Source organism: Anabrus simplex, chromosome 1 (genome assembly GCF_040414725.1).
Source record: "Anabrus simplex isolate iqAnaSimp1 chromosome 1, ASM4041472v1, whole genome shotgun sequence".
Lineage (NCBI taxonomy): Eukaryota > Metazoa > Arthropoda > Insecta > Orthoptera > Tettigoniidae > Anabrus > Anabrus simplex.
Window position 1 is genome coordinate 939,893,003 of NC_090265.1, and position 13,836 is coordinate 939,906,838.

The 13,836-nt window shown below is 38.3% G+C and overlaps 1 protein-coding gene across 2 annotated transcripts in view; it reads right to left on the minus strand.

The window, feature by feature from the left end:
• Helz (Helicase with zinc finger) overlaps nucleotides 1–13,836 on the minus strand; it is a 454,315-nt gene that overhangs the window by 11,095 nt on the left and 429,384 nt on the right. Inside the window, exon 20 of one of the 2 annotated variants that reach the window (XM_068225301.1) lies at nucleotides 9,231–9,954. In XM_068225301.1, coding sequence (XP_068081402.1) covers nucleotides 9,231–9,954 — 724 coding nt within the window. Of the gene's footprint in view, nucleotides 1–8,465; nucleotides 9,955–13,836 lie in introns of those variants that run through there. The other variant, XM_067136674.2, reaches the window with a different exon arrangement.

The window sequence follows — 13,836 nt, forward strand, 5'->3', positions numbered from 1 at the left end:
GTTGAAAATACCCTCCCATTAGACCTTTTATTGATCTTGGTCTGTAGCCTGGTGTGTATGTGTGTCTTGAAGTATCTTCATTTTTTCTGTTTTGTTTTTGAGATCGTCTATTGTAATTTGTAGTTCTTTAATATCCTCCTTAATTTCTGTGATCCATTTAATCTTGGTCTTGCTATTCCATAACTTTTCAATTCTTCTTCTGCTAATTCTGGTGTCAGGAGTTCTGATAAGATGTTTAAAGAATGATAATCATGCTCAATACTGGTTCAATATCCTTATAAACTGTTTTATTTGATGCTGTTCTCCATTGTCCATTAACTTGATACTGTTTATTTATGCATGTTCTAATTATTCTTCTTTCTGTCTTAAGTATTTTGTCTGTTTCAGCTGTATTAGTAGTTTTAAAAATGGTTTCACTAGCATAAGTGTCCGGTTCCATGCCTAAATGGTTAGCATGCTGGCCTTTGGTCACAGAGGTCCCGGGTTCAATTCCCTGCAAGGTCAGGAATTTTAACCATAATTGGTTAATTTTGCCGGCACGGGGGCTGGGTGTATGTGTCGTCTTCATCATAATTTCATCCTCATCACGACGTGCAGGTCGCCTACGGGTGTCAAATTAAAAGACCTGCATCTGGCAAGCCGAACTTGTCTTCGGATACTCCCGGCACTAAAAGCCGCACGCCATTTCATTTTACTAACATAAGTTATTTCTTGCTGTGAGACTGTTTTATAATGTCTTAATTTTGCTCCTATTGATAAGTTTTTTTAAAAATGTATGTAGTCTTGGTAATATAATTTGCTTTGTTTAATTTATTTATTCTGTTATGCCAAGCTGGTTTCTCATTAAGATTATAAGTTATGATTTCTCCTAAATACTTAAATTTATCAACAATTTTGATTGGGGGATGTGTAAACATGATCACAGTTTTTTCAAAGGATATTGTAAGACCTGTTGTTTGTGCTATTTCCTGTAGAGATTTAATTTGGTGCCGAGTTGCCTGAATATTGTTGGACAATACAGCAAGGTCATCAGCGAATTCTAAACAGTTTAAACTTAAATTTTGTTTGGAACTTCTAACTTTTATGTTCTTTGGGTTGACCTTGTACCATTCCCTTATTATAAATTCTAATGCACAATTAAATAGTAATAGTGATAAACGGTCTCCTTGTCCTAAACCTGTTTTAATCAAAAATAGTTCAGAAACCTCTCCTCTAAACTTTATTTTCGATATGGTATTAGTTAAAGTAAGTTCTATCAGTTTAATTAATTTAGGATGGAGTCCAAAATTCTGTAAAATTTTTAACATTGACGGTCTATGTATATAATCGTATGCCTTCTTAAAGTCAACAAATGTTATTACAATAGGCTTGTTTTGTTTTCTGTAGTATGTCATTATTAATTTTAGAGTGATGATCTGTTCAGCACAACTTTTCCAGGGTCTAAAGCCTCCTTGGTATTCTCCTAACTCTTTTTCTAGTTGATCTTTAATCCTTACGGAAGGGTGATGTTACGCTTAGAGACAAAAAAGTGAGAAAGTAATCTACAGGACTGCAAGAGAAACCAGGAGGAGGTAAGATACAAGTTGCTTTACATCACACTGACGCAGGTAAGTCTTACAGTGACAACAGGATAGGAAAGGGCTAGGAGTGGGAAGGAAGCAGCCATGGCCTTAATTAAGGTTCAGCCTCAGCATTTGCCTGGTGTGAAATTGGGAGACCAAGGGAAATCATCTTCAGGGCTGCACATTTGCCTGGTGTAAAAATGGGAAACCACGGAAAACCATCTTCAGGGCTGCTGACAGTGGGGTTCGAACCCACTATCTCCCAGATGTGATCTCACAGCTGCGCGCTCCTAACCGCACGGCCAACACACCCAGTAATGTTAAGAGACAAAGGACACATAAAATGATAGCAACAAGATAAGGCACCGTTAGATGGGATATTTTGAAGACCTTTTAAATACAATGAAGGAAGGAGATAAACTTGGGACTCCTGAAAGGGTGGAAGGACCCAACTTGATTATTCAGGAGATCAAGAGTATTGAGAAAGGTAAAATATGGTAAAGCTGCAAGACCTGACAAATGAAATGATAAGAGCACTGAGAGAGGAAGATGTGGAAAAGATATATGAAATTATTGGACATCTGGTTGTAAGAAAGTTTGGTTTTATGAAGGTGATGCTAATTTTATTGTAAGGCAAATAGATTAAAGATCAGCAAGAAACAAAAAGCACTATGCCTTCATAGTAATACAATGCCAAAAAGAGTTAATTTAATGGTGCCTGTGTAGGAGATAAGCAACTGAACAGAAGGTCCAGTAGGTGAGAGAAATGCATGAAGGTTCAACATCAGTGGTTTTCTTTCCTGTTGAGGAGTCAAAATAATTTGAAATGAAGGTGAGCTTGCATCAAGGAAGCAGCCAGTTTTTCTTTATTTTAATCCTTGATGTACTATGCAAATCAGTAAGATCGAAGGGAATGCAGGAGCTTTCATTTGCGGATGATGTAGTTCTCATGGAAGATACAGAAGGTGTTAGTCACATTACAAATGGTGGCCTAAAATTGATCAAGAATTAAACAGAGGTGATGGTCAAGATTTATGACATAAAGGGGAGTTGAAGCATTTCAAGTACTTGGATATGGAAACTGATTAATTCGGAAGATTTTAATGGGATGCTCATTTAAGGGTCAAGGTTGATTGATGTATATAAAGAGAGATGACAGGAATAATCTGTGTAGTCTGTGATAAGAGGATGCCAGACTAATTAGAGCTTGTGATCTGTCCAGTGATCATAAATATGAGGTACAGTCATGGGTCTTGAGGAAAAGGGAAGAGGGTTGGTGGAGAGTACAGAGGAACATGAGTGATGGAAGTTTCTCTGAAGATTAGAGAAAAAAAAAATAACACCAGAAGGATGATAGGACTGGTTAAAATCATTACAGATTCTTAGACAGTACAGACTGAAATGGTACAGCCATGTAATGCAAAGTTAGGCACCAATCAAGAGAATGAAATGAAATGGCGTATGGCTTTTAGTGCCGGGAGTCTCCGGGGACAAGTTCGGCTCGCCAGATGCAGGTCTTTTGATCTGACGCCCACAGGTGACCTGCGTGTTGTGATGAGGATGAAATGATGATGAAGACGGCACATACACCCAGTCCCCGTGCCAGCGAAATTAACCAATGATGGGTAAAATTTCCCGACCCTACTGGAAATCGAACCCGGGACCTCTGTGACTAAAGGCCAGCATGCTAACCATTAAACTATGGAGCCAGACAATCAAGAGGATATGATCCAAGAATTCACAGAAACTAGATTTCAAGGAAGACATGAGATTAAATGGCGAGGCGCTGTACACACTGACATATTGCTCAAAGGATTGACCGAGGAGGACACAGCACATAAAAGAAGATGGAAAAGAAGACTATCAGAGGCCAGCTGACAGTAACAGGATTCTATTTCACAACCCTTAGTACAGAAGGTGAGCACCTCAAAACTATGCTATTAAATTGGCTATGAGTTTTTGTTTAATCTGCAGATTAAGATGCAGTTGAGAGACTTAACATACTGACAGTTATGTCTTGATCAAAATTACAAAACTATTGTACCATTTTTATTGAAAAGGCACAACATTGAGTATACTGATGGTATATATTCCCTGAAACAGTTGAATCAATCACTCTCAAAGAAATAAAAGCAAATACAGTAACTTTTCAGATCACGATACGTGGAAAATGAGCCAAAAATCCAATAGACTAATGAACTAGAAAGTTAACTGCAGGTAATTTGATATTGTTGTAAGTTGCCATACTTGAACAGTTTCAATACATTATTTCAAAAGAACAGATATCAAACTCTTGTCCACCAAACATAGAATGTACACATTAAAATATATGCAATAAATATGTCCCCAATCAAAATCAACACACAACAGAATAGGGTAATATTGTTAAGGTGAAAAATAATACCAATCTTTTGTGTTTACATTAATGAAGGCTTGCTGTTGCTACATTATACATTTTTTTTATTGAATTTGGTTAAATATATTCATAAATACTGAATTCAAATGTTGACAAAGGTCAGAAGGTTTATTTCAGAATTCCACTGTGTTTGCTGATCTCTTTCTATGTAACAACTCTGGGGTTAATGTTATTTTCTGGCCTTGTTATTGCTGTTTACGAAGCACAAATCTAGGATATTTACAAGAAACTAATCGATCACTCAACCATAAATTCTCCAAGAGCTCCCTGAAATTCTTAAAATCAGTTACATTCATCCCTTGTCTTCTCTATAGTCTCTTATATTCATAAAACTGGTCCCAATGCCTAAAGCCTATTAAAATGCTCTCCATTCCAAACAGAATTACAGAGAACTTGACACTTTATAATTAAATGTAACTGGCTGAAATACACAATGATAATGACTATCACAATAACCAGGGTGACCATACGTGCCGTTATTTCAGGTTGTACCACACGTCCCGCCGGTTTTTCATTTCGTCCTGTTTTCCAAAAACTTTGATAAGTATAGAGGAATCACACTCTTATCAAAAGTTGCAAAAATACTGTAAAGGATTTTAGAGAGGAGAAGAAAGGTAGGAGATTTGCAAGAGAAACAGTATGGCTTTAGAAGTGGAAGATCTATAGTAAACACAATCTTCTGCATGAGGCAATTAATGGAAAAGAATTGGGAATATAGATAAGATTTGGTTATGCCATTCATATATCTAACAAAGGCAGTGTCCCAGGAAGAAGATTTGGGAAACCATGGTCAAAAAGAGACTAGGTACATAAACTGTAGAAATGGTGCAAGCAATGTACAGCAACTGTGTCAGCTGCATACAGACTCCGGTTGGCAAGACGGAATGGTTTAGAAATGAGACTGAACTAAGACAGGGGAATGTGCTCTCATCTCTTTTGTTTCTAATGATTATGGACAAAATTGTAAAGGAGACAAAGGAAGCATATGGAAATAGGTAGATAAAGTTATTACTACTTGATATGATACTGTGGTCTGGGGAACAAACAGCAAAGATATTCAAGAACAACTTGATGCACTGAACGAGAAAATTGAGAAGTAGGGTATGAAAATCAGCACAGAGAAAAGCAAGACCATGGTTATTAATTTGTCGTATGGCTTTTAGTGCTGGCAGTGTCCGAGGACGTTTGGCTAGCCTCGTGCAGGTCTTTCTATTTGATGTCCACAAGCGACCTGCTTGTCTATATGTAGGGATGATGATGATGATGATGATGATAATAAAGTAGGAATAGGGTGAAACCTGGTGTCAACACACAACCTACTCCTGTCGAATAACATGAAGGGATCTGCTCAGAGCTTTATGAAGTAGGGAGAGGGTGAAACCCAGTGTCAGCACACAGCCTACTCCTGTCAAATAACATGAAGGGGTCTGCTCAGAGCTTTATGTTTCCATCTGATGGACGAATCACCATCAACAGCATCATATGCCCTCACTCCTTGTGAACACTGTAGAGAGGTTTGGAATTTAATCCAGTCTTTTGGCACGCAATCTAGTGATTAGAAACTGTATACCACCACTTCCCCTACCCTGCCGGCTAATATTCTGATGGTGAAAATTTTTCAGCTCACGGGACTCACTGGCTAACCACGGTGTCAGACCATATAGACTTCAATGCCTTAACGATCATGGCCACCAGGTGGGCTAATTTTTTATTTATTTTTTGCTAATTGCTTAACGTCGCACCGACACAGATAGGGCTTATGGCGACGATGGGACAGGGAAGGGCTAGGAGTGGGAAGGTAGCGGCCGTGGCTTTAATTAAGGTACAGCCCCAGCATTTGCCTGGTGAGAAAATGGGAAACCACGGAAAACCATTTTCAGGGCTGCCGACAGTGGGGTTCGAACCTACTATCTCCCGAATACTGGGTACTGGCCGCAATTAAGCGACTGCAGCTATCGAGCTCGGTCCAGGTGGGCTAAAACCATGATGATATCAAGAGGAGAAAGACAGGGAAAGGCATTGTGAAAATTGGTGGTCAAAGCCTTGACACTGTTGACAGTTTCAACTACCTAGGGAGTGAATTAATGCAGAATACAAGGCTGGACATGGGGATTAGCAAGAGGGTTCAAACAGGGCATTGCATTCTACCAGAGTGTAAGAAACGCTGTCTGGAATAAGTACCAAGAAAATGTAAAAAGAGAGTGTACAAAATGTATTATGCACCCATTTCGACTTATGTGGCTGAGACCTGGATAATGACAAGTAGGGAAGAGAGTAGAATTTAAGCCAGTGAAATGAAATACCTAAGAAATATGGTAAGAAAAGAAAAATAGACTGAGAAACAAAGATGTGAAAAAGGAGGTCGGAATGGAAAACCTCGACGAGAGAATTGATAGGAATAAACTAAGATGGTTTGGGCATGCAAAGAGGATGCAGGAGAAAAGAATACCAAAACAAATGATGAAGATGAAGTTCACGGAAAAGAGAGTGAGAGGAAGACCTAGAACATGGTGGATCGATTCAATAAAGAGGAATACAAGAAGAAGAAACCAGGACTGGAACAAAATGATGGAGGAGGAACTGTGGAAGGCAAGAGAAAGTAGGAGATGTGCCATAAATACCCTGATCCGACAAGAGCTGGATAAGGAGAAAGGAGGAGGATTATTATCTTGATTAGTTTCTGAGTTATGACTTACAAAGATAGAGCATATTATTACTTCAGCATACCAGTTTTTAGTTCCTGGTAATTGAGAAAAATAATACTGATTTTAACCTAATTTATAGTACTGAAGTACTTTTGTAATTCATTTAGTGTCGCTGAGTAAAATTAAAAATTACTTAAATTGCTTTTACCACATTAATATATGTTTTGAGAACAGATGTCCTGTTTCGGATCTGCAGGAATAGGGTCATCCTGATAACATCTCCATCATTACTTATATGATACTGTTTATAGGATGGCTGCCCAATAGTACTTCCTCTTAAAACAATAATCATCAACACATCATCATACTGTTTATGCCTCCAAATTCAACCCATACTTAGTCTAGCCTTAAATAATGTCACAAACTTTTGCCTTGGATTGTAGAACCTGCTTCAAGGCAAGCAACCCTTGTGCTGTACATTAGTCCTGACCAACGTGTGTTTAACAGTGAAAGACAAAGGGTGGACCTTCGCTTAAACATGGAGTGGGGTGAATATGAAAACAGGGTAGTTGCAATTGACTTGCACAAGAAGGGAAAGTCACCAATCAAGATTTTCCAAACTCTGAAACAGCTGAAAATCTGCAACAGATTCATGTACCAGACAATCCAGTAATTTACTGAGACATGCAATGGAAAAGATCGTATGAGGGTTGGTTGTCCTCACAATGTGACAACAATAGCAGCCCGCATCTGTTGAAATCCCATCTGGAAGAAGATGAAAATGGCACAGGAGCTCAACATTTCACCATGATCAATATCCACGGTTTTTTCTCAAGACCTCAGGGTTAGAACTTATCAGTAGAGTAACGGATATTTCTTGACACTGCAGCTGACGCAACTGAAATCAAGGCAATTCCTGCAGCGGTATGCCAACAATGGGCATTGGAGAATTCTCTTTACTAGTGAGAAAGTCTTGGGCATTGAAGAGAACTTTAACTGTCAGAATGATAGGGTATATGTGGCTAGTTCTCAAGAAGCTTGTGAGTTTCCAAGTCCAGTGACATAACCACCCCTCCTCAGTCATGGTTTGGTGGGGATGGGGGGTTGAGCTATGAGAGCCCCACCAGACTGCATATTTGTGAAAAAGGTGTAAAAATGAGTGCCAGTGTGTCTGTGGAAACTGTTCTGGACCCTCTTGTACAGGACTTGAGTAATAATGTTCAACAATGAGCCCTGGACCTTTCAGCATGATTCTGCGCCAACTCATAAGGCAAGGATGACTCAACAGTCGTTACAGGCCAATGTACCGGACTTCATCTCCACTAGTGAGTGGCCTACCGGTAGCCCCGATCATAACCCACTGGATTACAAACTGTGATCAGTGCTAGAGGGAATGGTGAACAAAAGATGCCCTTTGCTTGAAAGTTTGAAGCATTCCTTGCCAAAGAGACATAAAACCTATGTATGTGTGCTAATGGTGGACAGTGTGAGTAATGTATGTGTCCATAATGTATTAAGGGGAAACTGAAAAAATTCAAACCATATCTTACTTATTCACAAAATAGTTTGTGACAGTACTTGTGGCTAGACTAGGTATATATGTACGTTTAATGTACGTATCGTTTTCTTTTCTGCCAGTATATTTCTCATCTGACAGTAATATTTTTGCTAAATCTCCTGTATTAAAAAAAAAAGTACCTCAAATGATCCATCTAGGGGGGACGGGGGGGAAGTAGACACACCAGAAGCATAATTCATTATTTCACAATATACAGTACTCAAAAGAAGATTTGCTATTATACAACTGCATATTTGTGAAATCATTACTCTCATACAGGATTAATGTGAACTGTTAGCTTAAATCAACCACTGGACATGAAACTAGAAACAGTAATTACCAACCAATAAAATGACAACAGTCAATCCACTAGCCAGGAATAAAATCAAACAACATAAAACTTTGGTACACTATTAATAAAGAAAGACTGCCAGTAGAAGGCTTGGTTAACGTTCCATGAGTAAACTGAAAAGCCTAATGAGTCTTGAAGCCCGACAAATGTACTCCATTTCTCCAATGCATTCCTCAATTTAAAATTTTTTAATTTTCTATTGTGATTTGTTGATTATTTACGTTATCTCAAGCACACATGGTCCACATATCCTTTACAATGGATTTAAAATGTAGGAAACACATTCACAATTGGCTTTCTTAATGCCCAGTTCCTCATTCACCAAACATTAACTAGAAAAATAAAAATAAGAACTATAAGGAAAATAACATCATTCTAGTGTTTTTCGTTTTCTTCGAGTTTTTCAATTTTTATGACATTTTTATTTTCTAAAAAAATGCTTTGATATACCATTTCATATCTTCGCCTTATAATGGTGAGACCTCCTTGCAATTAATTCAATTGGAAAGTTTCTTATAATTTAGTTTTATAAACTTTTTTTTAGTGTTTATTAATTACAATTTAATTCACACAACGCCTTATCTAGGATATAATAACATAAAACTCTTCGCGGAGACTAATTACACAAGTGAATGCAAGGAAATCTGCCCACAGTAATTCTAAATCTATGAAAAGTAATGGTACAGGCCCGATGTACCCTGAGTTCCCTTCGCTCCTAGTGCCCGCAATACAGCAAAAGGATCTCCAACATTGTTCTTTTCCCCATCTTGACCTACAGGAGAGGTAGAGGAGCTAGGTTTCTGAGATCGCAGAACGCTAGCATATGTTGTGCCACTTGATCTTTGTGTTTCTTCATTTAATTCATCACTCTGTCCATTAACCTTACTGAATTCTGTACTGATATGCTGACTAATTATCTGCTGCTGGTGTTGGTGGTGGTGGATCTGATGATGAGAAAAACTATTCATGTGATGTTGGAGCGGTGGTGCTTGATACATAGGCAACTGAGGAGCCGTTGGAGGCTCTCTCTGCTGCAGCCCAATGCTTACGGCGGCACGGGCATATCCTGCAAATGCACCACTACTTCCTCCAGCACTTTTGTCTACAACACCGTCCAACAATTGATGTACTGGAGGCAATGCCATACTGTCTTGAGGTGGAGGTCCGGTAATTTGTTGAGCTTGCCGTCGATAAAGTGGCACTGACTGATGTTGAGGAGGCCAACTTGTATCTGGGCCTTGATTCATCGGTCCACCGCCTGCTAACAGCACGGAAGTTTCTATGTCACGCAATAATAATGGCTTATTAGGATTCATATTTGACAGGCCACTCAAGTCCACTGGTTTCTCATTCCCTGCAAACCAACTGGAACCATCAGATATGGGTAGGTCTCCTGATGGCAACAACTGCAGATGGTTCACCTGGATGACAAAAAACAGAACATCAGTAACAAGTAATTAATACATGTAATACAAGACAGTAGGTAAAGATCATGATATCTTTTCCCACAATTACTGTACATAAATTTCATGTATAACATTTTCTGAAGAAAAATGGGATATAATTATTTTCAGAGGATCTTGATCTTAAGACGTGAGAAGTTTACTCTAAAGGAGGAGAATCTGTTTTAGGATTGGCTTGGATTCAATTTTCTCATAATTCCAATATGTTGAAACACCAACCATCAGAGGATTCTATGCAAGACTAGCAATCTGCATCACATTTACCTTTCCCTGTCTTGCTAAGAATATGATGTAAGTAAAAAATAGTTAAGTTCATGAATACATGCAGTATACCATATTTGTGGTAGGGAGGATAAATGAATGACCATTATGGATCAAACTTGCAATAGCTAGTTGGAGTATTAGGACTTATTTCAGTAGATGGGTGAAGCTGCACAACAAACAACTGTGAAAGAGTACAAGGAAAGGGATCAACATCTAGGTCATCATCTTATAGCCTAATGATGTGGAATTAAAAGTCAGCCGCAGTGTAAACTGATGAGCACTGGGAGACTGCGACTCATAAAATAGTATCATTACCCGTTCTCATCCCATACATTTTAAAGTATTTCAATGCATAAGAGAGATGGTTATAAGAAGTTAATGGATAAATCCAAAGAAGATCATCATCATCATCATCATCATCATCATCATCATCATCATCTGCAGTTTCCAGCTGTTGGCTGGGTCTGGTTAGATAAATCCAAAGAAGATATGGTATATAAACTATGGAAGTTGATAGGAATGAAAACAATTAATGGATTCCTACACTTGTATGGAGAAAGTTAATTTTCCAAACAAGATAATTTATTGCTCCACTGGAAGAAGAGTTCAAATATTTATCATTACAGCTTCTGAGTTAAGTCATTTTTTTTTTTTTGCTAGTTATTTTACGTCGCACCGACACAGATAGGTCTTATGGCGACGATGGGACAGGAAAGGGCTAGGAGTGGGAAGGAAGTGGCCGTGGCCTTAATTAAGGTACAGCCCCAGCATTTGCCTGGTGTGAAAATGGGAAACCACGGAAAACCATTTTCAGGGCTGCCAACAGTGGCGTTCGAACCTACTATCTCCCGAATACTGGATACTGGCCGCACTTAAGCGACTGCAGCTATCGAGCTCGGTAAGTAAATTTATTTGAATATACAAGTGTTCATAGATATTTGTTAAGATACAGACCACTGTTTTATCGATAGGAATTTAATACCATTAGACCTAACATGTAAAAAGCAATGTTTCAGGCTGTAGGCACATATAGCAGAAATCAGTGTGAATTCAACCCATTTTCCCTTGCCTATGCTTGGTGTCGCTCAACTTGACAACACTCGCCTCCACTTAGATGTACAAATAAGGCCAAAATTACAGGATTATGGTGGAATAGTTGTCCCTTCTGTTCTAGAACCCTAGTCTGGCACCATTCGATTTTCATCTATTTTCAACTTTTTAATCCAACTTTGATGAGGGAGTGAAAAAACCTGATGTTTTCTTCTGATGATGAGGGTCAAGTTATCAAGATGATATTAAATAGCCTAAGCCTCGAATATTTTTCAGAGGAGCTCAATTTGGAGCATTGTTGAGACAAAAACACTGCCTGACAAAAAAAGTTAAGCACCCAGAAGGAGTGGTCCAATACTATTCCATTTCAGTATACATGCATACCATTGATGTGTGAGTAAATGATTGGATTTACAAGGATCTATAATGTGTAGAACGCTCATCAAGTGCATTCGTGATGGTACCGCCCTGTTGTTGATAAGTATCAGTCAACTGCTGTGAGTCAGACAGTTAAGCAAGATGTGCAGAGAAGACTACGTACAGTACGAAGCATCCGCGATGCCTTGCAGATGTGTTAGACAGCTTATCCACCAAATGACAGCATTTGACAGAGGCTGCATTGTTGGGAGTGCATGAGGCAGGTTGGTCATATCGTGCAATTGACAGGCATGTGGGCCATTCAGATGTCACAAAGGCCCGATGTTGGACTCAGTAGGTACATAAGGGCACCCAATCATGTTGTGCAGGTTCAGGTCGACCAAGAAACCATGATACCATTGTCATACCTGCCAACTTTTATGGTTTTTCTGTAAAATTTATGGAAAGATGAACAATAATATTTTAAGTACCAAAATCTTTTTAAAAAATTTGTGCCAGAACAAGCTTCTGCAGGCTGCCAATACGTGCTGTGTGACCAGCAAATATAAGATACATCGTTCTGATTTATATTCATCTGATCGTTACAGTCTTCGACTGGAAATATGGGATGCGTCCTGAATCCTAGTTGATCGATATCGATCTGTTTGTGTTGAAAGAGACTGACTCTTGGATAACCGTTCGCTTGTCCTTTGCACTGATTCGTTGGATAACGTTTACCGTCCTGTATAAAAAATAGTTCTTTTTCTCTTCACCACAATTTACAAAGCATGTCATGTTGTAGTTATGGAAAATCATGTGAATCATGTTCTTCGCTAATTTGCTTCATAGTTATTGCCACATATTGTGAAGCTGAGGTTATATAATTGTGGAGTAATGTGAATTGTGTTTGTTGCTTATTTTGTCTTATGATCGTATTGTTTATCAGTAATCATGAGTAAATCTACGAAAAAAACACTATCATCAGGTGTTTAGGGATACCTATTCTTAGAGTTTCCCATGTATACTGAAATATAGAAAAGGTGACAAATTTTCTTTTTGTACTGTGTGCTCTTGTGATATTAACATAGCATATGGCAGCAAAAATGACCTGACTAATTATCTAAAGTGTGTTAAACATTTTGGTAATTTGAAATCTAAAGTAGAAAATTAGAAAATAAACAGCTTTTTTGCCAAAGCTGGAGATAATGTTTACGATGTAATCAAGGTGGAGTGTTTGATTCTTTTTTAGTGGAACACAACATTCCATTAAGTGCAGCTGATCATGCAGGGGTGAAAAGTCAGGTTGTATGTTTCACCAAGAGGAAAATTCCTCTCAGTTTTAATAACTGTGTTAATGGTGTGACAGTAACTCATGGGGATCACTGTGTAAGTACCTAGGTGTTCATTTATGGGAGGATCTTCATTGGGGTAATCACATTAATGAGTTTGTAAAGAAAAGTTTCCTTCTGCTGCCATTTCTTGTTGAATGCAGTAGTTTTGAATCTGTCCCTTGGCACAAGCCAGAGCAAAATGTAGCTTCCACCGAAGTCTCAGTCTCATCCAATGGCTGTGACAATATGGAAGCTGCTGGAATATGGGTGGTGCTGAGTACTGTCATTTGGAGCATGACTATTGCTCTACCAGGCTACTTGTATACAAATCTGTTGTAGTACTGACCTCCTTATATGGATTGTCATGTGCATAGTGAAGCTGCATGATGGATGTTAATTTGTTGACACTAGTGTATGGTTTCGAATTACCAGGTATAAGCGCAATAACTTTCAAATGAATGAATGAATGAATGAATGAATGAATGAAGAATGGCAACTTCTGACAAAATTATATTATTGCTATAGATTTCAATTATGATATCATCATATGCTAAAATTCTGGCTGGTAGTCCAGTAACATTTGATCCATCACCATCTAGAGAGAGGCAGTCACCGTTACTGATTTCCTGCAAAACAAATTAGCGAATTCCATTTATTTGATTGAAATAATAACATTAAGTTATTTATTTGACCACCTAATCAATACAAAATCGTCTAGGATGATTTACATAAATTTGTTAACTAATAGTGGTACATGTTTCGCCTTCCCTGAAGGCATCATCAGCCATAGTCTTAACCTTAAATTAAAAATAAGCGTCTAAATAACATGTAGTAATGA